The sequence below is a fragment of the Schistocerca gregaria genome, chromosome 6, assembly GCF_023897955.1.
Source record: "Schistocerca gregaria isolate iqSchGreg1 chromosome 6, iqSchGreg1.2, whole genome shotgun sequence".
NCBI lineage: Eukaryota > Metazoa > Arthropoda > Insecta > Orthoptera > Acrididae > Schistocerca > Schistocerca gregaria.
In genome coordinates, this window is record NC_064925.1 from 247983694 (window position 1) to 248009157 (window position 25464).

Below are 25464 nucleotides of genomic sequence, written 5' to 3' on the forward strand. Positions count from 1 at the left end.
TGAAATTTATACCCATCTGTAGTCAGTCTTGTAGTGGGTGGGGACTTTATGTGTCCAAAACCAATTTATCAGCAATATATGGGGAGCTACAAGAGATCTGTGGGCTCGAAAAATCTGTGAGGTTCATAGTGTTGGGGCACTGTTGCACAATACATGTCACAGGAGGTTGTACATACGATGCACTGTGAGTCATAAATTTAGGCACAGCACTCATGATTGGTTTGTTATAGACGAACGTGGAAAAAGACTTCATAGCAGGTGACATAACTGACGATGCTGAAAGAGTCCACAATGGCATAGCCGATGACGGAGAAAACTCCATGGTGTTGTACTTATCTTCCAATTTTATCCCAGTTGTTGGTGGCGTTGTGTGTAGGAAACCATGGAAAGGCAGTGTAGAGGCACCATTAGTATCATGTTGTTGTCCGAAAGGAGCGGAAGGTGAGCGATGTGGAGATGTCAAAGTAAATGGCCACATTGTCGAATCCTACGTATGTTGCGCGTCGGAGGTCACCAGTATGACGAGTGTTACACTTATAACACATAAAACACTATTTACTTTCACTATGTAATATTTTTATTGGCACAAGATAAATCAAAACACAAAGAAATAGTTTTTGACAATAACAAACTTTGCAATGACATATCCAAGATAGACAAGAAACTTAGCAGGGGCAAAACAAAGATTTTGGCAGTAGAATCTAAAGTGGGAGATGTAAAATCTAGTCTGAGCAACAAAATTCAGTCTGTAAAAACTGTTCTGGTCACAGACAGAGAGAAAAATGTGAAGTGTTTTGTTAATGTTAATGGACAAATAGACACAGTTTGTGCAAATGTAAAAGCTGTGGCTGCAGGTCTTGAAACTAGAGTAGATTTAAAACTAACTGTTGTGAATGATAAAGTGGAAACAGTCAAGAACACTGTAAAATTGCACAAAGTTGAAACTAAGACAAATGTTAGTGAACTAAAAAGTAAAATATCAGAGTTAAACCATAAGTTTGAAATACTTAGCAATGATGTAGCTAACAAACTTTTTTTCTATGAACACATGTACCCTATTAGCCAATATTCCAGTAAAAAACTTTTCTAATGAGTGTAGTTTGCATCCTGTCAACTTTCTACAGAGTTGTAGGGATAACTTTTTGCCTAATATGAGTGAAAGTTTGAAAATTAAGTTTGTGAATTTTTTTTGGAGAGGGTGTCTTCACCATGGGCCAATCAAAATTGTTCTATGGACATGTCTTATGCAGAATTTGAAATAGAGTTCTAAAAACGGTTCTGGTCTGAAGCTGAACAAGCCAGGATAAAGAGTGAGTTCCTGAATGGACTAAATTACAGGGAAACACAGGGGACTATGAAACAATTTTGTAAAAGTCAGTTGAGGAAACTTGTATATTTGAGTAAACTGTTTAGATTGATGCTTTAAAGAGAAGGTTGCCAATTGATTTACAATGGGATGTAGTTTATGGACCATATGACAACACTGAACAATATCTAAACTATGTGGACAAACTGGACAAAGTGGGGAAACGAAAAGACTATTTCAATCACACACAGAGAGGTGGGGGTCATAGATGGGGAAATATTTATTTTAACAGACGGAAAAACAGTAGGTCTAACAACCAGACTTTTCATCATAGGGAACAAAACAGTCACAATAACAACTTCCATTCAAAGGAAAACCATAATTTCCATTCAAGAGGACAATCTGGGAACAGTTTCAACAGAAGTAATAACAGGGGACTGAATATAAAAAGCTCAGATGGAAACTTTTTTCTAAGCAAAGAAGGGAAAGCAGAAAGGTGGAAGGAGTATATACAGGGGCTATACAAGGGCGATGTACTTGAGGACAATATTATGGAAATGGAAGAGGATGTAGATGAAGATGAAATGGGAGATACGATACTGCGTGAAGAGTTTGTCAGAGCACTGAAAGACCTGAGTCAGAACAAGGCCCCGGGAGTAAACAACATTCCATTAGAACTACTGATGGCCTTGGGAGAGCCAGTCCTGACAAAACTCTACTATCTGGTGAGCAAGATGTATGAGACAGGCGAAATACCCTCAGACTTCAAGAAGAATATAATAATTCCAATCCCAAAGAAAGCAGGTGCTGACAGATGTGAAAATTACCGAATTATCAGTTTAATAAGTCACAGCTGCAAAATACTAACACAAATTCTTTACAGACGAATGGTAGAAGACAACCTTGGGGAAGATCAGTTTGGATTCCTTAGAAATATTGGTACACGTGAGGCAATACTGACCTTACGACTTATCTTAGAAGAAAGATTAAAGAAAGCCAAACCTATGTTTCTAGCATTTGTAGACTTAGAGAAAGCTTTTGACAATGTTGACTTGAATACTCTCTTTCAAATTCTGAAGGTGGCAATGGTAAAATACGGGGATCGAAAGGCTATTTACAATTTGTACAGAAACCAGATGGCAGTTATAAGAGTTGAGGGGCATGAAAGGGAAGCAGTGGTTGCGAAGGGAGTGAGACAGGGTTGTAGCCTATCCCCAATGTTATTCAATCTGTATATTGAGCAAGCAGTAAAGGAAACAAAAGAAAAATTTGGAGTAGGTATTAAAATCCATGGAGAAGAAATAAAAACTGTGCGGTTCGCCAATGACATCGTAATTCTGTCAGAGACAGCAAAGGACTTGGAAGAGCAGTTGAACGGAATGGATAGTGTCTTGAAAGGAGGATATAAGATGAACATCAACAAAAGCAAAATGAGAATAATGGAATGTAGTCGAATTAAGTCAGGTGATGCTGAGGGAATTAGATTAGGAAATGAGACACTTAAAGTAGTAAAGGACTTTTGCTATTTGGGGAGCAAAATAACTGATGATGGTCATTGTAGAGAAGATAAAAAATGAAGACTGGGAATGGCAAGGAAAGCATTCCTGAAGAAGAGAAATTTGTTAACATCGAGTATTGATTTAAGTGTCAGGAAGTCATTTCTGAAAGTATTTGTATGGAGTGTAGCCATGAATGGAAGTGAAACATGGACGATAAATAGTTTAGACAAGAAGAGAATAGAAGCTTTCAAAATGTGGTGCTACAGAAGAATGCTGAAGATTAGATGGGTAGATCACATAACTAATGAGGAGGTATTGAACAGAATTGGGGAGAAGAGGAATTTGTGGCACAACTTGTCAAGAAGAAGGGACCGGTTGGTAGGACATGTTCTGAGGCATCAAGGGATCACAAATTTAGCATTGGAGGGCAGCGTGGAGCGCAAAAATCATAAAGGGAGACCAAGAGATGAATACACTAAGCAGATTCAGAAGGACGTAGGTTGCAGTAAGTACTGGGAGATGAAGAAGATTGCCCAAGATAGGGTAGCATGGAGAGCTGCATAAAACAAGTCTCAGGACTGAAGACCACAACAACAACACAAGGGTACTCTATTTAGGAGTACTGATGAAGACTCAGACAATTGGAAACTATGCTGGCCTGAAGATGAAGCTGAGAGGTTAATTAGGTATACAAATGAGAGCTATGGTCATTGTGGCATTCAAAAATGTATGCAGAAATTACAAGAAAATATCTACTTCTACAATATTGCCCAGATAGTTAGAAAAGAAATGTCAACTTATGATAAGTGCCAATGAGTCAAAGTAAGTAACAGAAAAAGTCAAGGTGAAATGCAAAAAATTACTCCTACACAACCTCTAGACTTAGTCACTGTTGATTTCTATGGGCTTCTTCCAAGGAATAGGAGTGGCCACTGCTACAGTTTTGTCAAGGTGGATGTATTTTCTAAACTAATTAAGCTGTATCCTGTCAGAAAAGACACAGGTAAAGAGATTGTTACAAAAGTTGAAAAAGACTATTTCTTGAACACCGGGAAACCAAAAGCGATCTTGTCGGAAAACAGTTTCCAGTTTTTGTCAAAAGTCTGAAAAGCCTTTGTTGATAAATCAGAAATCAAACATCTTCAAATATCTGTATATAATCTGTCATCAAACCCAGCTGCAAAGCATACTCGCGAGATTGGTCGTTTATGTTGTACACATTGCGGTCATAAACATCCTACATGGTATGACCGAGTCTTTGAAGATGCCATGAACAGCTTGCAACATACTTCCACAGGATTTTCACCATATTAAATTATGTTTCATCTAAAACCAGACAACATTATCACTGAACGTGTAGAATTTCCACCATACATAATGACGACTATGTGGGAATGTGAAGCCATAATCAAAGAAATCATGATAAAACAAGAGGAAATTAGAAAAAGACGACATGGTAGCAAGATTAAGACAACCAAGTTTAAAGTTGGAGATTATATTTTAGTAAAATCATATGAGAAATCAAAAAGTTAACTACTGAAATAAAGAAATTCTTTGATATCTACATGTGTCCATTTGAGATTGTGGAGGATCCACATCCTAATGCATACCGGTTAGTGTATGCTAAATCCAGGATAGTTCTCGGACTAAGGAATATTGTTTCATTGAAATTGTATAAACAAAAGGGGTAATACTATTCTGAAAAACTTAAAAGGTAACTCAACAAAGTTTTTAACTGGAAGTTATGAAATGTTGTATATAAAAATTGACTGATTTTGGTACAGTTTTATGTCCTTGAAAATGTTTATTGTTTGTTTAAAATGTATTTGCTGTATGAAATGTTTGCAATGAATTTCCTTTGTGTAATATGGTTATCATGTTAGTTCTTGATATTTCTCTATGTTTATGCAATTTGAATGACATTTGATAATGTGTGTAATTTTAGCTTGTGTAACCTTCTCTCACCACACTCATTGAGGCATCACTTAAAATGTAAAACACCAATCAGTGCTAAATCTGTCTCGCAACAATTAACAGTTAAAATTTTGTTTTTTAAATCTTAAAGGCAGAGTGCTAATTACTACACACCTTAGTTGTTGAAATGTCCAACTAAACAAGGAGGAGGACCATGGACTTGCTTCAGTTCAAGCAGAAATCATACCTATTAAGGGAGGTCAGCTAAGTGGAGATGGACAATGTGGGACATTACTGTGAGTAGTGAGTAAAGTGGTGAACAAAAGAAGGTAAAACAAACCAATAGTCAAAAGTTAGAATCTTTCAACAGTTTAATGTGAAGTGCTACCACATTATGAACTCATCTAAGTGAAAATTGCTAATCTTCTTTTGTATTTCATTTACCTTAAAATTTACAATTGTATGTTTTCCTTTACTTTGTGTAACACAATTTCAGTGTTAAACCTAACGTCATCCCCACTGCTAGGGGTGGAAAGTTAACAAAATACAAAGAAAACAGTCATATTAAAAATTTTACTTTATTTAAAATCACATTCTTGGCAGTTCCATTAAGCTGGTGTCAGAATTTGTAATGGAACTGACAAATGGACATCTTTTTGTTGCATTATACACTAATTAAAGTTGTATTAAAAAGCATTTGCTTAATGTGATATTAGGATAGGTGTTGTGATCAGTAATCGATATTGAAATTGAATGTTCTCTGTAGCTATGACCATGATCTTTGGTGTGCAGCGTGACTTCGGCCACTTGACTTTTGGCTGGAGTCGAGTGTTGTCGTTCTCAAGTTCTAGTAATAAATATGTGTTTTCTTAAACAAACCATGGAATCCTGAGTCATGATTTGGTTAGTCCAGTGATAATGAAAAACCCGCACCTTTTCTTGCACCCAGAGCAGCAAAGGAATCATAGCCTAGACAACGAGACCACATGGATAAAGGGTACTGAGCAGTATCAACAAAGGAGACATCGCGGCCAGCTCTACAAAGTAAATTACAGCCATTAGCCACACTGTAATGGTGTCCTTATGGAGATAACATTTGCAATGTAGTAGAGTGGGTCCATGATAGTGTGACCTGAAGTTATACCTGAGTGCTCCCCACATCATGGTGTCAGAAGTAACACTGCTGTGCCTCTGCAAAACAGGACATTTCTCCAGGTCACCATACTTTCCAATGATGGTCATCAAGGGTGGTTCAGAGTGGCAATTAATTGCTGAACACGAGTGTGATGTCATTCATAGCAGTCCATGTTCCCTGTCACGGTACTACTCCAAACGCAGTTCTTCGTATTGTGCTGCTGATGGCAGTCTGCAGACTGCTAGACTCCAATCTGTGGTGTGGAATGACACAGAATGTTGGAGGAAGTCCATTACTTGTTCTTTGAGGAGGAAGTCCATTACTTGTTCTTAGATGGCAGAAGCAGATATGAAGGGAGTATGAGGTGCTTGTCCTTTGTGATGGCCAGAAGTTGTCAGCTGGAGTGTAATGACAAGAACATATGCTCTCACATTCCCTTGCATTCAAACACTGGGCTACTGCCACGTCTGAGTGCCCCACAAATCTAGATATTGTACTATTTGGGCAGACAGGCATTGGTGACCCAAACTCTGTCAGGTTATGATAATGCTATCTCCTAGGGGTACATGGGATCTCCACATCCTTCACAGTGATCACTCATCATCTGATGCTGTTCATACCCCTTGCATACCCCACCTGGCCTGGTAAAAAAACTAAACATGAATAATAGCAATGCACTCCAGCAGCCATTCTATCTGCCACAGAGAATTGACCTTCTAGTAATTTACACATACTCCTAGTAATTTACACACCAACCAATGAAGTTACATTTACATCTGACCATGTCTTCTGGGTGCTTCACTTTTTTTGTCACGCAGTGTATGCTGAAGGATAGTTCAAAGACTGACTTATATATTCCAACAAATATTTCAAGAGAACTAGTTTTTACTTATGTTTATCAAACTAAGGAAATTTACTTTTTGGATGAAAAATTACGTTTTATTTTTCATTAATGATACCCAACATGCAGTCTGTTCATTCTTTAGCTAAACAGATGAGATTTTCTGGGACTGAATTCTCTTTCTCTAGGTAAAGTGTACTGTGCACTGATTATAAGTGACAAATAAAGACTGTGTGCTGAAGTGGAACTTGAACTATCTTCCTTCTATGAGTGCTACTAGTACTACTAGTCTCACTATCTGAACGTACCTCATGCACTTGATTACCCATAACCTATGAAACTTAGGTGCCCAGGTTCGAGTTCCAGATTGGGATGCAGATTTAACCTGCCATACACAAACAATATAGTGTGTAGTGTTGATAGATGAAGAAAATTTGATCTTATAAAAACCACTGAAGCTGTTGAAAATCCAATCTATACCCATTGTCCTGGAAGTGTCAGTCCCAATATATTATAGAATAGCTTCTGCAGAATTTGGAATGGCTCAGAAGAAGCCTTTGAAATGCTGAGTCAGTCCGTGGGATGTGCTTAGTTAGCAAAACTGGTAACATGCTGCCTTCTAAAGAAATGATCGGGGTTCAGTTCTCATGTGGCACATAGCAGAAATTTATAAGTTATGACTAAATGAGATTTAGCTTGTTATCAGACAGGTACTAAAATTATAACAAAATGTAATCTTTCAAACAGCCTTCAAGATAAAGGACATTACACATATCAGCAACAATTAATGGTGACGTGGATACACAACAACCAAATTAGGTTATACATATGATGTAAATCTGAGCACACCCTGAGTGCAAAGTATATATTAGGTAATCTATGTGTGCTTCATAAGCCATTTGTTTTATGAAAATAAGTAATATAATTTCCACATATGCAAATCATGAATGAAGTAGTCTGCCCCCTTACCTGAGCCTGTGTGTGTGTGTGTGTGTGTGTGTGTGTGTGTGTGTGTGTGCAGGAAAAACGCACAGTCAGTGCCTCATACTGTCAAAGACGACTTTGTTCTTTGGTGGTAGGACTGCAAAGGTGCCCCTTCTGAGGTTCACTGAGCAACTACCTGAAAGGAATGTAGCAGCTCCCATTTCGGAATTTGATGTTAATTTCCTGGAGAGGAGTGTGCGAACCAGCTGCCTTCCCAGTACTGCTGCCCAATAATTCCCTTGGCAAAATGTGAAGTGGTTTTTGATCAGCATCAACATGTGAGTCACGTAACCTGTAGGTTCAATCAACGGAAATGCTCTCTCTCTTTCAAACACAAACAAACACACACGCACGTGCACACACACACACAAACACACACACACACACACACACACACACACACACACACACACACTTTTTCCTTTAGAAGAAGAGCTCAGATGGTTAACGAGTCTTAAGCAAAGAAGGAAGGCTAAAAGATGGAAGGAATAAATAGCATTCCTAGATAAAATGAAACTAACATGAAGATAGTATTTTGGAAAGGAAAGTGGAGGTAGATGGGGATGAGACTAGAGATACGATATTGTGGGAAGAATTTGAAAGACCAATGATAGATCTAATTCAAAACTAGGTATCAAGAATAGATGACATTCCCTCAGATTCTGAGTTCCTCAGGAGGATGAACCATGACAAAGCTATTCCAATGGTTTTTACGATATATGAGACAGGTGAAATACCCTCAAATTATAAGAAGAATATAACAATCCCCATGCCAAGGAGGCGGATGCTGAAAGATGTATATAATACTGAACCATCAGCTTAAAAACAGATAGTTGCAAAATACCAACACGAACTATTTACAGAAGAATTGAAAGGCTGGAAGAAGCAACTTCATGGAAGATCGATTAGGAGAAAAGTAAAAACTGGTAAGGCAATACTGAGTCTACAGTTTATAATAAAAGACAGGCTGAAAACAAGCAAACCCACATTTATAGTATTTGCAGATTTGACTACGCCTGCTATAAGGGACTCCTTGAAATTCCAAAGATAGCAGGGATAAAATATAGGACACAATAGTTTATCTACAAATTGTTTAAAAATAAAAAGGCAGTTGTAAGAGTTGAAGAATGTGAAAGGGACACCATAGTTGAGAAGGATGTGAAACAGGGCTGTAGCTTGTTGCCTATATTATTCAGCCTGTATGTTGAGAAAGCAGTAAAGCAACTAAATAAAAAGTTGGAAGGGAAACATGTTCTAACATTAACTGGCAACTTTTCGTAAGAGACAATTAATACCAGAATGTTGTTATATACTACGGTTCTTACCCAGAAATGCCACTTGGTAGAGTGACATTGATATTTTTGTTGGCTTCTTATTTTCTCTGTTGCCATAGCTATGACTTCCAGTGCGAGTTTCTGAAGCTGACTTGATGTTCTGTGTGGTAACTGGTGCTGTCTTTGTTGCAGGGGGGCAAAGGGCATGGAGAACAACAGTCAGCATGAAACTAATGTCAACTTGTCGCAGACGTGGTGCATCTGTAAAACAGTGAGGAAATGAAGTTGTTCCGAAAACTTTATCAACATTAAAAACTCATTAACTTGTTGCATAATCAAAATATGATAAGGAGAGACTGAAAAATAAAAAAGTAAAATAAAAGCTAAGGCTACCATTTTCACACAATATGCTTTCCTTTATAGTTCATCATGTAATAATATAATGACTAATTCTTTTTCAGAGTTCCAGCAGTTACAGCTTTATTTTGTGTGATTCACACACTTATTGTTTACATAATCATCATCTACGAGAAACCAAAACTGAATCATAAACATCAATACACAAATAAGTTCATAATAATGTTCTATAAAAATGTAAAATAGTATTAAAAGGAAAATACTCACTATGTGTGATATGTGTTACATTAGGAGCTTAAGTGGCAAAGACAAAATGGAAATGATGTGTAAATACAGATTATGAAGTGTGGATTTTTCTATAGGTTTGAAATCACAGAATAAAAACAGGATTGTTGCAACTGACATCAGATTGAGCAAACAAGTATATTTAAAGTAAGTACATTCTTTAAAATGTAACTGATAAGTGTAAATTTGTTATGTAATAGTCTATGGTGATTGACTTACCTATAAAAACATCTACTACTTTTCTGAGTGTGCTGCCATCTCAAAAGAAAACAACTACAATGCATTTATGTCTTCAACTTGTCCATACTTCAGGGAGATCTCAGCAGCTCCACAAGTACAGGGTGTACATAAAGTTCAGGAACACTTTCAATATCTATTGCACAAGAACCAAACCTTGTACAGATATCATACATATGTCATTTTGAACAGAAACCATGAAAGTTTTTTTTTCATGTACACTGCTACAGCATAGTTTGGTGATTTGCTGATAGTCATCACTAGTCGCAAACATGGGGCGTTCAGGTGCAGAGTGAGCTTTCTGTGTGTTAGAGTTTGGCGAAAACAGGTGTGCCACAGCTGTTCAACAGATGTTTAGAACCAAATATGGTAAGAAGCCACCAACAAAGAAGGCCACTTACCACTGGCATAACAAATTCGTTACGACGGGTTGCTTATGCCCGCCAAAGAGAATCAGACATGCCAGTGTCAGTGAAGTGAATGTGGAGTGCATACGAGAGGCATTCATAAGGAGTCCAAAGAAATCTGTGTGTTCTGCACCCTATGAACTCGAAATCATTCCAATGACAATGTGGAAAGTCCTATGACAGAAGCTGTCTATGAAACCATTAAAATTGGAGATGACAAAGACAAGCATGTTGAATTTTGTTTGCAGTTGTAACAATTGGCTCTGGCTCTGAGCACTATGGGACTAAACTGCTGTCGTCATCAGTCCCCTAGAACTTAGAACTACTTAAACCTAACTAACCTAAGGACATCACACACATCCATGCCCGAGGCAAGATTCGAACCTGCGGCCGTAGCTGTCACGCGGTTCCGTACTGTAGCGCCTAGAACCGCACGGCCACTCCGGCCGGCTGCAACAATTAAATGGGGAAGGGGAAGGCACTGTCAATTGCTTAATTTTTAGAGATGAAGCCACTTTTCACACTATTTGGAAAGTGATCAGGCATAATTATTGAATCTGGGGTACAAATCATCCACATGAATGCATTGAATTTGAGCACGATTCCCCAAAGGTAAATGTTTTTTGTACCTTGTTACATCAAAAATTGTATGGGCCATTCTTCTTCGCCGAGAACACTGTCACTAGATATTCCCATTTCGACATGTTGCAGCAATGGCTGATGCCTCAAATGCAATTGGACTCTCCTTTCATCTTACAGCTGGATGGGGCTCCACCCCATTTTCATTGTGAAGTTCCTGGGTACTTGAATATGGAGCTACTGCATTGATGGATTGGCCGTGCTACAGAAGGGGACAGCTGTTTCATGGAATGGTCTCCCTGATCATCAAATCTCACTCCACGTGACTTTTTTCTGTGGGGACACATTAAAGATCTGGTGTATGTACCGCATCTACCATGTGATGTAACAGAGCTTTGGGAGAGAATACGGGAAGTGACTGCCACAGTCGATGATGCCTCACTAGTACAGGTATGGCAAGAATTTGATTACCGTATTGATGTCTGCCGGATCACTCACTCATGGTTCGCATATCGAATGTTTGTATGACATCTGTATAATGTTTAGTACTTGTTCAATAAATAATTGAAAGTGTTCCTAGACTTTATGTACACCCTGTATGTCCAGTATTAATAAAGGCAACAACAATGTAAAGAAAATTAGAAGAATCTCAAGTTTATTGGCTCACTTATATACATCAACGATTTTCTTTAAATACAGGAATAATTCATTCAATTCAGCTCACAATTCCACTTTGTATGATTTATCAGAGTTCATGTAATGTGATCGGATTGGAGGCTTCCTAATAAACAAAACTCAGTAACCACTACCACCAAGCTGCAGCAGCCAACTGACTTCTATAGCTCCTCCAAGATTCTCTATCCATTATGAGCATTGGCTGCATAGTCTAAATCTGTAATTATTTATGTGTTTCTGCTAGTAAATTCCAACATACATCTTTCCATTTCCTGATGATTCACCTTCAGTTTCCGAATGGCTTTCACATTTATGTACACTGATTGTAAACTTTCTGTTACAAACACATTCAATGCTGAATTTGAAAAATCTGTTTGATTATCAAAGTACTCCAAACCATTTTCACTCCTCTGTTTGCTTCCTTTGCGCCCATAGAGTAGTTGTAATCAAATTCCTTGAATGTAAAAATTCAACTAGTTCTATGACTACACTGTTGATTTGTAGTATTTTTCAATGTGTTGATTACACTTGGTTTCATTATTATTACAATTCATTAACAGGCCTCAGTTTATTTTAGTTGATAATGGATATTGTGGTTGGTTATTAGGCTGGAATAATCACTTCATATTCTTTGAAGATCTCAAAATACATTTCTGTAGTCCAACACATTACTCTCACAGATTTGCAATAATTCTGCAGGCACATTTACATCTATTCCTATTTTTATACTTCTCAATTTTTTAAGGTATGTGGCGAAGGGAACATTTACAGGCAGTACCTAGGAAGAATTGTTGTCTGTCAGATCGCTTATATATTGTGAACAGTAATTGTCCTATGCTAGACATGACTTTTACTCATTAAGAATGTCACACTGGAATCGACATATTCTTGCATAATTTGTGTGATGTCCTGTTTCCTCTTCTTCCTCATTGCAACAAACAATCTGATCATCACTAATTCAAAATGTATTCTCCAGTGAACTTCACTAACCCTGCCACAATCACCGGTTTAGTTATGCCACGTTTATTCTCTGGTTAGGTGTTATTACATGTTTGTACAATGCATTTTCTGTGCTACTTCCAGAATAAAACTTTAACAGTTGCTAGACGGGGACTGTACAACTGGCCCTTAATAGTGTAGCAGCCTGGCCAAAAATTTTGTATCAAAATTTCATTTTCTTGGATACACTGAGAAGATAATATGAAATCTTTCTTACCTTTTATTCCTGTTATTCATTTATTTCCACTGTGTTAGTCTGCATCTATGGATTTTGCTAGTAATTATAACAACGCTGATCATTCGCAAACACAGTCAACCAAATAAACAGTGAATGGCATTCACCCGTTTGGCTTTATTCCACTCAGCTCGTATAGCCACATCCCCTTTTGCCTGCAGGAAAGTTTATTTCTTGATGTGAAGGGGATTCACCTGGCAGAGATATTATGTACACTATGCGCACATTTAAAAATCATGCGCATTCGTGAATCTAGCAGCTTGGGTGCGCTAGTAAATATTTCCGGGTAGCATTTGGCTGCTTGCTGCCATTGCTTATACAGCTGACTGCCACACTCCTGCAGCCAGAAGCAGGAGAAGCTACTACTCATATGCTACTCAACTGCACATGCGTATGAGCTCACGCGCAACTGCTCAAACGAATCAAATGTAAACAGTTGAGACGTCATACTCATTGGAGGCAGTTTGTTGCTATGAAGCATTGCCTAGTCTTCCTAAAGGCTTTGACACATTTTACTGTTGGCAGATGCTTGTATGAGCACCATGTTTTGTTGTTGTATATAGTGCGTTTCCTTGAAACTTTTTTGTTTTTCGTTTTTTTTTTCTCTCATTCATGTTTTATTGTTGCAGTATTATTATGCAGTAGCAAGATACAGTAATATCTTTTGTTAGAGTTTTGGTTCTTAGCAGTTTAAATTACAAAAATTTAACCAAAAATTAAAACAATGAAAAATTCTGGATTTTCCCCAGTTTACTCTTGGACGAAAAAATTCCCAGGTTTTTCCCAGTTCTACCAGGTCGTATACATCCTGTCTTCTGAGTTTAAACACTTCCTCTGGACACCACACTCTCCAGACATGAACATTAATGAGCATATCAGTGATTCCATGCAACGTGCTGTTGAGAAGAGATCTCCACCACCTTGTGCACTTCAGATTCATGGTGTTACTTCCCTCCAGCACTAATTCAGACATTAGTCGAGTCCATGCCACATCATGTTGCATCACTTCTGCATGCTCATGGGGGCCCTACACAATATCAGGCAGATATACCAGTTTCTTTGGCTCTCCAGTGTATATAAAATAAGTCTAGACTGAAGCCGCAAAATGACTATTACTGCCAGCAACAAGGCAAATCATAGATTGCTAATGAAATTTTCACTGATACTTGAGCTATAAGGAATAAACAACTATTTACAAACATTATCATGTACAGCATCCTCGGTGAAATGATTGTGTGTTGCTATTAGTCCAGTTTTTTAGTTTCTACATACAAAAATGTGCAATTAATTTTTCCAATTCAATTACTTGTGTTAGCTTATTTGGGGGGGGGGGGGGGGGGGCGGCGGCTAGGATTATGTGTAGCTTTCACTGGTCTATATGATTATGATCTGTGTCTGCTGCGAGATCCTGAATGAAGATTTAACTGGTGGTGAAAGTGGTGTTTGGTTACACACTCAACCCCTACAATCTTGTAATCCACCCCTATGCCAATCCAAATCCCAACCCCTAGCCACAGGGATCACATCCCTGAGGGAGACCCAGGTGCAAGACCTGCCAATTCATCCACCAAGCACTTACTACTCCAGTCCTATCAAAGGTTTATCCTACCCCATCAGAGGCTGGGCCCCCTGTGAAAGCATCCATGTCATATACTAGCACTGCTGCAGTCACTACAGACCTTTTTTTATACTGGTGTGACTACCAACCACCCGTCCACCAGGATGAACGGCCACTGCCAAACTGTAGCCAAGAGCATGGTAGACCACCTCGTAGCACAACATGCAGCTGAACTTAATATGCTTGATTTCAATGGTTGCTTCACGACATGGGCCTCCTGGATGTTCCCCTTCATCACCAGCTTCTCTGAACTGTGTAGATGTGAGTTATCCTTACAACGCATTCTGTAGTGATTTGAGAATTTCTGTGTAAATTCTAGAACCACTCAGCCTTCTACCATCTTGAACACATGATATTCTGGATATGAGTGCGGGTTGGTAGAATCCTACCTACTGCGTGTCACATGTTTGTGTGTGCAGGTTTAAAATCAGTCATGGGAAGAAAGCAGACACAGCAGTCAGACAGCACTGACAAGTACCTGTTGGACAATCCATAAATGTTTTAGTGAGTGTGTAAGGAAGAACCATGGAGTTTATATGCAGCTTTGTGCTCGTTGTGTCATTGACTATTGTTATACAAACAAGAACAGATGAAAAAGTACTCTTGTAGACTCTTGATGCAACCTTGTTAGGGGCAAGACTCATTTTATGCTTCATATTAAGAAAGGTCATGGCATCCAAGCCAACTTTCTTTTAACTACAACTCAATTTGTTTCTAATATCCGTCTGTACAAGAGACATGCAGGAAGTTGCATATTCATGTGAAAAGTGAAATTTTTATTGTTAGTTGATGAAAAGTAAAGTTTGCAGACTACTTATTTTATATGTAGAAAGAGTTTAAAATTCCTGTACCTAGCATTATTTGACAGAGAAGAAGTCAAGAGGGTTTCCAGCAGCAAGCTATTCAGTAAAGAAGAGTGGCCGCAAATTTGAAGTAAGTCACCTCGTAAAGAAGTGGGAGGTGGTTTGGGGAATAAGCTGATATAACTCAGATCCACTCTCACACTCAAAGTCATCAGAACGTTGGACTTCTCTGCTCCTGAAATGATCCTGGCCTCAACCTACAGCAATCTACTGTCCTCCCACCCCCCACCCAACAATTTCTGCTCCCTCTGTCCTATCACCTCCTCCATATTCATGTCCCCTCATCCTCACTGTGAGTCACCCTCTACCAAGGCACCTTCCACCTTCCTGCTCCTCTACTTTTTCCAGTTCCTGTCCCCAAGGCTCACAGCATCTTGAAGCGTTTACTAGCAGTTTTGTCATGCCTCCATCTAGTCCCTCTGTGCTCTGCCACACAGTGCTCTTCTCCCACTCCAAATTACTACTTTCATTCAATATGACACTCGCATTCTGGTACAAGCTACCAGAAACAGCATTTGCTCACTTGTATGAAAGTGTGTGTTTTCATTTCTGAAGAAGCCTTTGGTTGAAACCTAATGTGTAACTGTCTTTTCATTGCACCTATCAGCAACTCAATGTGTCATCTTTATGGTGAGTAGCAATCTATCTTTTCCTAACATTCTTGAGCTTCCATTTGCTTAATCTTTGGGAGAAGCATGATTATTTTACCTCAAAGACTGTTAGATAAATGTAGGGAATTGGTATCTGAGAAAGATGAAATAATTCTGCGAGCATCATTGTATTCTCACACCGGGATCATGAGAAAATGATAATAAAGAAATCAGAGTGTGTACCAAGGCATGCAGGCAGTAATTTTTCCCTTACTCCATAAGAAAGTGGAATAGGAGAAAAATTAATTAATACTGATACAAAGTACTGTCAGAGATAGACCATGGCTTATAGGCCATACACCAAGGTGACAAAGTCATGGGATAGCAACATACACATACACAGATAGCAGTAGTATCTCATACATAAGGTATAAAAGGGCAGTGCACTGGTGGAGCTGTTATTTGTACTCAGATGATTCAAGTGCAAATGTTTCCAATGTGATTATGGTCGCACAACAGGAATTAGCAGACTTTAAATGCAGAATGTTAGTTGGAATCAGATGTATGGGACAGACAACAGACGTATCCATTAGAACTGTTGTTAATGGGAAATTGCAGCAGATGACTGACTTTAATTAACAGTACAACACCGCCTGCAGTGCCTCTCCTAGACCCTAGATGACTGGAAAACTATGGTCTGGTCAGATGAGTCCTGATTTCAGCTGGTAAGAGCTGATGGCAGAGTTCAAGCATGGTGCAAACCCTATCAAGCCATGCACCAAAGTTGACAACAGGTGTTGTGCAAGCTGGTGGTGGTACAATAATGGTGAGGGATGTATTTACATAGAATGGACTGGATTGTCTGGTCCAACTGAAGGAATTATCGAATGGAAATGGTTATACTCAGCTACTTGGAAACCATTTGCAGCCATTCATGGATTTCATGTTCCCAAACAACAATGGAATATTTATGGATTACAATGTGCCATGTCACTGGGCCACAATTGTTTGTGATTGGTCTGAAGTACATTCTGGACAATTCAGGTGAATGGTCTGGTCAACCAGATAGCCTGATAGGAACCACATCAAACATTTATGGTACATAATCGAGAGGTCAGTTCATGCACAAAATCCTGCACTGAGAACATTTTTGCAATTATGGACATCTATGGAGGCAGTATGGCTCAGCATTTCTGTAGGGGACTTCCAATGACTTGTTGAGTCCACATCAAACTGCTCCACTACGCCAAGCAAAAGGAGATCTGACAAGATATTAGGAGATATCCCATGACTTTTATCACCTCAGTTTATATGTATCTGTAGTAATTCATAGAATAAGGAGAAAATGGAAATACATATTACACTTATAAACAAAAAAATAATAAGATAAAGATACATAAATCAAAATTAAAGATGCTCATTGAAACAGAATGGATTCTATTAGTCAATAAGTGAGCTTTAGCACTAAAGGGAAAGGGTAAAAGTAAAAGAAACTTGGAACAAACAACAGAAAGAGAGAATGCTGCAAAACAGACAAATAACAGAAAGAGAGCATGCTGCAAAACATTAACAAAAGCATTACAAAAATAATGAGGGTAGTATGCATTGTAATTTTCACTTCTATTCACATTATTATGATAAACAATTTACCTTTCCTTCCACTTCCAACACGCAAACAGAGGGGCATGAGCAAATTCATCAACATATTTTCTGTTTTTTCTTGTGTTGGAAACACTGAACTGCCCCCACAAACTTGTTCCAATGAATAGGTTTCCTGTAAACATATGGTAAGTTAATGTAAAAGTAATTCACAGATAATCCATGTCCAAACTGCATACTGATTTGACTTGTAACGAATAATGTACAAAAATTATGTTGACTCTGGTGCTGAAATAGCTTCATAGTTTTGACTTCATGAAAATAAAGTAAAAATGAGAGTAACACAATTTGAATTTGAAGATAATTAACTGCCATTTCATTACTCTCTTCTTTATGAAACCTCTGTCTCTACTTAGAAATGTTTCATGGTAACATGTACAACAAATGTTATTTCATCTTCATTCTGAGAAGATTTTTCAAATGATATTACTTGTCTTGGATATCACATACAAATAGAAAAAAATATAGCCCTGAATTGGGGAAGAAAACAAATTATCTACATGCATACTACCATTTTATCTTCTTGAAAATTTCATTGCCTTGTATCAGAATACAACCTTTATAAGAATGACATTCGTTTTGGCTAAGGGTTACCTACAAGATACAATTTCACTCAAATAGCACCAAATAACTGAAAGAAATTAGGTGTTCTTTTCAATCAGAAAACAAAGTGAAAAATCCTAGAGAAAGATACAAAAATCAAAATAATGAAGGAAAAGGTGAGTAAAAAAAGGTATGTATCAGTATACTGTTGGACAGAAATTATGTTGTTCGCCAGCATTCCATTTTTCAGCAGAAAAAAAGTAATTAAGCAGTCATAAACTACTATGAAGATCACTTATTTTTCAAAAAAATCATGTATTATTATTGGACAACAAATTGGCAGTTAGGGAAAAAATTTCATGAGACCTTCTATCATTCTATGAACGCTGTTTATTACTCAGTGAATGTTGAATAGAGGGTTAATATAGATGTGATTGTATAACAGCTCTTGTTTAGGTAAATTGTTACATAGGTTTACGTAAGTATATTTTCAGTACAGTAATCTAGTGAGAGTAGCTAGAAATTTTAATCTCATGGAAGAATATATTAGAAAGTGAAATAACTCATTTCCTAGATGTTTTGTGTGATGAACAAAATGAGTACAGAATATATTTTTACAAGGAGAGAGATGATTATTCATGTAAGGTATTGTTTTGTAACACATAAATTTTCTTTGTAAGACATTCATGGAACTTACACAAGCTATAACACGGAAGTCAGAAAGATTTACAAGAAGGCAGTGATAGTGATACTGAAATGTAAATTTTAAATTGCTGTGAAATGAAAGTTTTAACCTCAAGAAATATGATAAGGTTACATGGAGCTTTGCACTTGTCACAAAAACACACTGTAAGATCCTGTTTACATTGTTATTGCATGATACTTCATGTTATAATGTTAAAACTGCACACTATTATGGAAGATGAATCTCATGTACTGTATGAACTAGTTAGGGAGAAAGCTCTTTCAATAATAATGCATGTAATTTATGACAAGATAGGAAGGCTCTTCTATGTGACACTTGATGTCGGTATATGATGGTCTGAGAGTGCATTTCTCAGCCTCAGTGGGTGAGTTCAGAATTAAAAACTATACAACTTTAACACTTCTTATAATATCTAATCAATATTTTAGTAAACCAAATATATGTGAATGTCTGTGTTATCACTTATGTGCACTCGTGGTACATTTCAAGCTCTAAGCAGGTGCAATGTGATACATTATATTATATTTTGTGGCAAGCAGAAGCAGTGACCAGCAATGGAACTTATTTCACTAATCCTAGGCAAACAAAAAATGTCCAACTTCAAGAGGTCCTCTTATCACAGATGAGTTTCATAATTTGGATTACAGATAAAGGTACAAGATGACACACATAAGAGTCAACAGCTGCCTATCCTACATTTTTCCTGAAGAAACTTGTGATTTTGTACTTCTGAAATGTATGTGGAGACAACCCAAACACAGACAGCTCAAGTGTAACTAGAAAATATGTAGTATATGTTACTATTATTATTTAGTTTTAATTGCAAAGTGTTATTGAAGTGCAACTTTGTGCCATTAATTGACAGTGACCTCAAAAAACTGCCTGACGCAGAAACTGAAGAATCCAGAAGACCTACTGTATGTCAATGTAACTTCATACACATACACACCATTGGCATGTACGTAAAGGGTAAAGAGTTACAATTCCTTGTAAAAGGTAGAATGGCCACTAGACTGCAGTAGTGTTGTTCATGTTTAGTGATATTAAGACCTGGTAAGATTTATGTGTGTGAACATCATCAGACGTTGGGTAATCACTTCGAGAGTCATGGAGATGCTGCATACTCTTATCAGGCAGCATTATCAGCACCTGACAAAGTTTGCAAATGGTCTCATTGTGGGTCTCCAATTGGCCAGCTGGTTGAATCATGCAATATCCAGATTTTTAGGGTATTCCTATGTGACAGTGGCCTAATGTTGGACTGCATCAGACTGTAAGGGCAGGTATACTTGTCATCAAGGTTCTGTTTGACCACATCTGACCATAAAAAGGGAGGATCACTGTACTGTGCACCAAGCACATTATAACATCTTCACTTCAGCACCTGCCATCTGATCACAAGTAAGCAAATCTCTGCAGTATCCTATGTCAATCTGCACCACTGATCAGGGACTTGCAGCCACCAGACTGGGGAATTACTAGCCCATGTATAAGCTGCCGTTAATATCACAACACAAACTGTGGCTTTTGGAACAGTGCCATGACTGGAAAACATATAATGAATGGCACTGCATTGTGTACAGCAATGAATAATGGTTCTGCTTTACCCCAGATTACGATCATTGGCAAGTGTGGCAGTGATCTGGGAAGAGGACCCATCATTCCTAGGCTGCACAGAAGCACAGTAGTGTTTCTCCTGGCGTCATGGTATGGGAAGCCATCGGGTATAAATTCAGATCACGTCTGATACAGAGTGAGGGAACCCTGATTACACATGAGCATGTCATGGGCATCCAGTGTCCTTAAGTGTTGCCTCTCGTGTGACAGTATCATGGTGCCATTTTTCAATAGCACAATGTTTCTCCACATATGGCACATGTCTCTACATACTGTCTGGGTAATGTTGTGGTACTCCTGTAGGCAGCAAGACCCCCGATCAGTCCCAAGTAGAACATGTGTGGGACCAGCTCAGACATCCACAATGTCCAGTCCTAGCGTCCAGGATACCAAGGATCACTTGTAAGTGCAACTGCCTAAGGAGAGGATAGAAGGTATCAGATAGATTATATAATGGTAAGACAGAGATTTAGGAACCAGGTTTTAAATTGTAAGACATTTCCAGGGGCAGATGTGGACTCTGACCACAATCTATTGGTTATGACCTGTAGATTAAAACTGAAGAAACTGCAAAAAGGTGGGAATTTAAGGAGATGGGACATGGATAAATTAAAAGAACCAGAGGTTGTACAGAGTTTCAGGGAGAGCATAAGGGAGAAATTGACAGGAATGGGGGAAAGAAATACAGTAGAAGAAGAATGGGTAGCTTTTAGGGATGAAGTAGTGAAGGCAGCAGAGGATCGAGTAGGTAAAAAGACGAGGGCTAGTAGAAATCCTTGGGTAACAGAAGAAATATTGAATTTAATTGATGAAAGGAGAAAATATAAAAATGCAGTAAATGAAGCAGGCAATAAGGAATACAGACGTCTCAAAAATGAGATCGACAGGAAGTGCAAAATGGCTAAGCAGGGATGGCTAGAGGACAAATGTAAGGATGTAGAGGCATATCTCACGAGGGTAAGATAGATACTGCCTACAGGAAAATTAAAGAGACCTTTGGAGAGAAGAGAACCACTTGTATGAATATCAAGAGCTCAGATGGAAACCCAGTTCTAAGCAAAGAAGGGAAGACAGAAGGGTGGAAGGAGTATATAGAGGGTTTATACAAAGGCGATGTACTTGAGGACAATATTATGGAAATGGAAGAATATGTAGATGAAGATGAAATGGGAGATAAGATACTGTGTGAAGAGTTTGACAGAGCACTGAAAGACCTGATTCGAAACAAGGCCCCCGGAGTAGACAACATTCCATTGGAACTACTGACGGCCTCGGGAGAGCCAGTCCTTACAAAACTCTACCATCTCGTGAGCAAGATGTATGAGACAGGCAAAATACCCTCAGACTTCAAGAAGAATATAATAATTCCAATCCCAAAGAAAGCAGGTGCTGACAGATGTGAAAATTACCGAACTATCAGTTTAATAAGTCACAGCTGCAAAATAATAACACGAATTCTTTACAGACGAATGGAAAAACTAGTAGAATCCGACCTCGAAGAAGATCAGTTTGGATTCCATAGAAATGTTGGAACACGTGAGGCAATGCTGACCCTATGACTTATCTTAGAAGCTAGATTAAGGAAGGGCAAACCCACGTTTCTAGCATTTGTAGACTTAGAGAAAGCTTTTGACAATGTTGACTGGAATACTCTCTTTAAAATTCTGAAGGTGGCAGGGGTAAAATATAGGGAGCGAAAGGCTATTTACAATTTGTACAGAAACCAGATGGCAGTTATAAGAGTCGAGGGACATGAAAGGGAAGCAGTGGTTGGGAAGGGAGTGAGGTAGGGTTGTAGTCTATCCCCAATGTTATTCAATCTGTATATTGAGCAAGCAGTAAAGGAAACAAATGAAAAATTTGGAGTAGGTATTAAAATCTATGGAGAAGAAATAAAAACTGTGTGGTTCGCCAATGACATCGTAATTCTGTCAGAGACAGCAAAGGACTTGGAAGAGTAGTTGAACGGAATGGATAGTGTCTTGAAAGGAGGATATAAGATGAACATCAACAAAAGCAAAATGAGAATAATGGAATGTAGTCGAATTAAGTCAGGTGATGCTGATGGAATTAGATTAGGAAATGAGACACTTAAAGTAGTAAAGAAGTTTTGCTATTTGGGGAGCAAAATAACTGATGATGGTCGAAGTAGAGAGGATATAAAATGTAGACTGGCAATGGCAAGGAAAGCGTTTCTGAAGAAGAGAAATTTGTTAACATCGAGTATAGATTTAAGTGTCAGGAAGTCATTTCTGAAAGTATTTGTATGGAGTGTAGCCATGTATGGAAGTGAAACATGGACGATAAATAGTTTGGACAAGAAGAGAAAAGAAGCTTTCGAAATGTGGTGCTACAGAAGAATGTTGAAGATTAGATGGGTAGATCACATATCTAATGAGGAAGTATTGAATAGGATTGGGGAGAAGAGAAGTTTGTGGCACAACTTGACCAGAAGAAGGGATCGGTTGGTAGGACATGTTCTGAGGCATCAAGGGATCACCAATTTAGTATTGGAGGGCAGCGTAGAGGATAAAAATCGTAGAGGGAGACCAAGAGATGACTACACTAAGCAGATTCAGAAGGATGTGGGTTGCAGTGGGTTCTGGGAGATGAAGAAGCTTGCACGGGATAGGTTAGCATGGAGAGCTGCATCAAACCAGTCTCAGGACTGAAGACCACAACAACAATATGGCACCCTTCCCAATTGAAACAGTGCCTCCATCCAGGCCAGAGTGGGTGCAATGTCATTTTGGTAAGAGGGCTCATACTGCCAATTTCTCTGTAAATTTGACTAAATTTTTTAACATCACACAACCTCTCAACATGTGAAGTTTCATTTCTTTTCTGTACTCCCCTTATGAGTAATTAACTTTTTATGTCAAGTATTACTGTTTGAAGTGATGTTAAGTTAAAGTGTGTTTATTGATGGTAAGAGCAAAATACATTGAAAAACCATCACTGTTCAGAGCAGTTACTGAAAAATGTTGCTGTACAATGGTACTAGAATGAATGTAGTGAAAGTATGAGCATAATACATGCATTACTTCTTCACTGCTGAAAACAGTGATTAGTTTTCACAGTTTTTGGGAATCATTAACAAATATCCTTTAACTGAATATTTTTCCTTATTGCTGATCCATCACTTGGATACAAAGAATAACAATTTGAATAATTGCATCAGACACTGCAAGACTCACGTCATAAGCAGACAAAAATGTCTTTTGAATTCTTAGGTAAAGGGCAGTTAGTGATTTTAGGGGAGACAATTGATATACTTTATAGCATCAGTGAAATTACTGGAGCATCATTCACATGGAAAGTTAATGGATTTTTGTTCAACGTACTACCAAGTAAAAATTAACATTGATGGAGTGCTTCTGCTAGCAAAAAGGAGTGATACTAGAACTCTTACTTAGTATCTGACACACTACCTGCTTTCTTTGTTGTGGTATTTGATAGGAAATGTGAATATCTGAATTTTTGCTAATACCTCTTACCACAAGCATTCAAATGAAAAACATACTGTGTACAAGTTACTGAGTGAAGGACAATTCTTCCTTCACACCCAGGTACGACCACCTCTCTATTCCAACAAATCTCTACACTCTGCTTCATCACTTTCCACAAATGCAGCATCTGGGGCTTCCACACAACTCATACAGTGATATGATCTTCATGCTATTGTGGGGAACCTTCCCAACAGTATGCCTGATGACAACTGAGGTTACAGCTGTAAAGAACAGCAGCAATTTTCCTGGATTGTGCAATGATAGTAGTAATAACTATATTGACAAAAATGAATATAATCACTTCTTAAGTAGGTTGCAGTAAAAACTACATATTATTTACACCAGTATTGTGTGGGTGAATATGAATTTTTCTGGTGTATTCTGTCGATGAAAAACTCTTGGTTTGACTTCTACTGAAGATAATGGTATGACATTCATCAAAATGTCATGGTATTTCACCATTCTTACCAGGATGGAAATCCAGGAACTTTTCAACAGCACTGCATTATATTGATTTCCATTCCAGATGAATCTGTGGCAATTACCACATTTAATTATTTTCACAGTAAAATAGTGTGTCGATTATTTGGTTGAAGATGAGTATTCAACAAAAGATATATAAACTGAATACAAGTAAGTTAATACTGCTACTGTTGTAAAGTCTAACAATAGTACATCAACCACCTGCTACTGTGTGAAAAATACTCAACTGAGACATACTTATCAGACAAATCTTATCAACAGGTATAGCGGCTAGCAGAACTCTTTTCTCATGAGCTTGAGAAATAGTATGAATCAAGACAAATGCTTCTATCCAGTCATTCACATTTTACAATCATTTAAAAAAGCACTTTGTCCAAGCTCTGAAGAGCAGTATTCAATAAAAATGGTGTGAGGAATGCTTGGGTATGAAAGTAATTCAATAGTAGCTTTTGAAAGTGCTCAATGAATGCTGTAAGCAAATGTTTAACACATACACACAAAAAACAGCAGTTACTAATGTGTACAGATATGCCTAACTGAGTGTTTGGTGCCACATAACAGCAATGAATACTTGCTTCATAAAATGTTGTGAAATTTGGTAGAACAAAACCTAATGTCCAACTAAGGAATCCTAAAGAGAAATGATATATTAAAAGTTTCCTTGTCATTTTTCAATAAATTAAATGGGGTACATGAGAAAATATGAATAGCTGTTGGAAGATGTTGTCATCAGAACTCTGCTGCTATATGCAAAACAGTAACTACCTTTAGCACTCACAAGTTAACATGGTATTTCAAAGATATTATTTTTCTCAAAAAGGAAAAGTGTTAGAACCTGTTACAAAAATGAGCTGCTTTGAATAACAAAAATGTAATTTCAGTAATGGAATAAAATGTAAGCATTCAAAGAACCCTCTAATAAGCATAACTTGATTTCTATGTTAAAGTACGAAATGTAAGCACTTATCAAGTAATACGGCCATGGCAGTTGACATCTAATCAGTAGCTATTTTAATGAAGGAATGTGGAAAGTAGAGTCATAAAATGCTGTTACTGAGAATAGGAACTGAGCATGTCCTGTGCTTCTAGGTATATGCAAGCAAATTACATTACCAGTAGTTGTAGCTGTACAGTATAAAGGCAAGAGGG

General features: G+C 37.9%; 1 protein-coding gene across 4 annotated transcripts in view; it reads right to left on the bottom strand.

Annotated features, from left to right (window-relative positions):
* LOC126278568 (protein unc-80 homolog) overlaps window positions 1-25464 on the bottom strand; it is a 953735-nt gene that overhangs the window by 86992 nt on the left and 841279 nt on the right. For all 4 annotated transcript variants that reach the window (XM_049978772.1, XM_049978771.1, XM_049978773.1 and 1 more), the window contains 2 exons: window positions 17449-17572; window positions 9005-9214 (listed from right to left, as the gene is read on the bottom strand). In XM_049978772.1, coding sequence (XP_049834729.1) covers window positions 9005-9214; window positions 17449-17572 — 334 coding nt within the window. The remainder of the gene's footprint in view (window positions 1-9004; window positions 9215-17448; window positions 17573-25464) is intronic.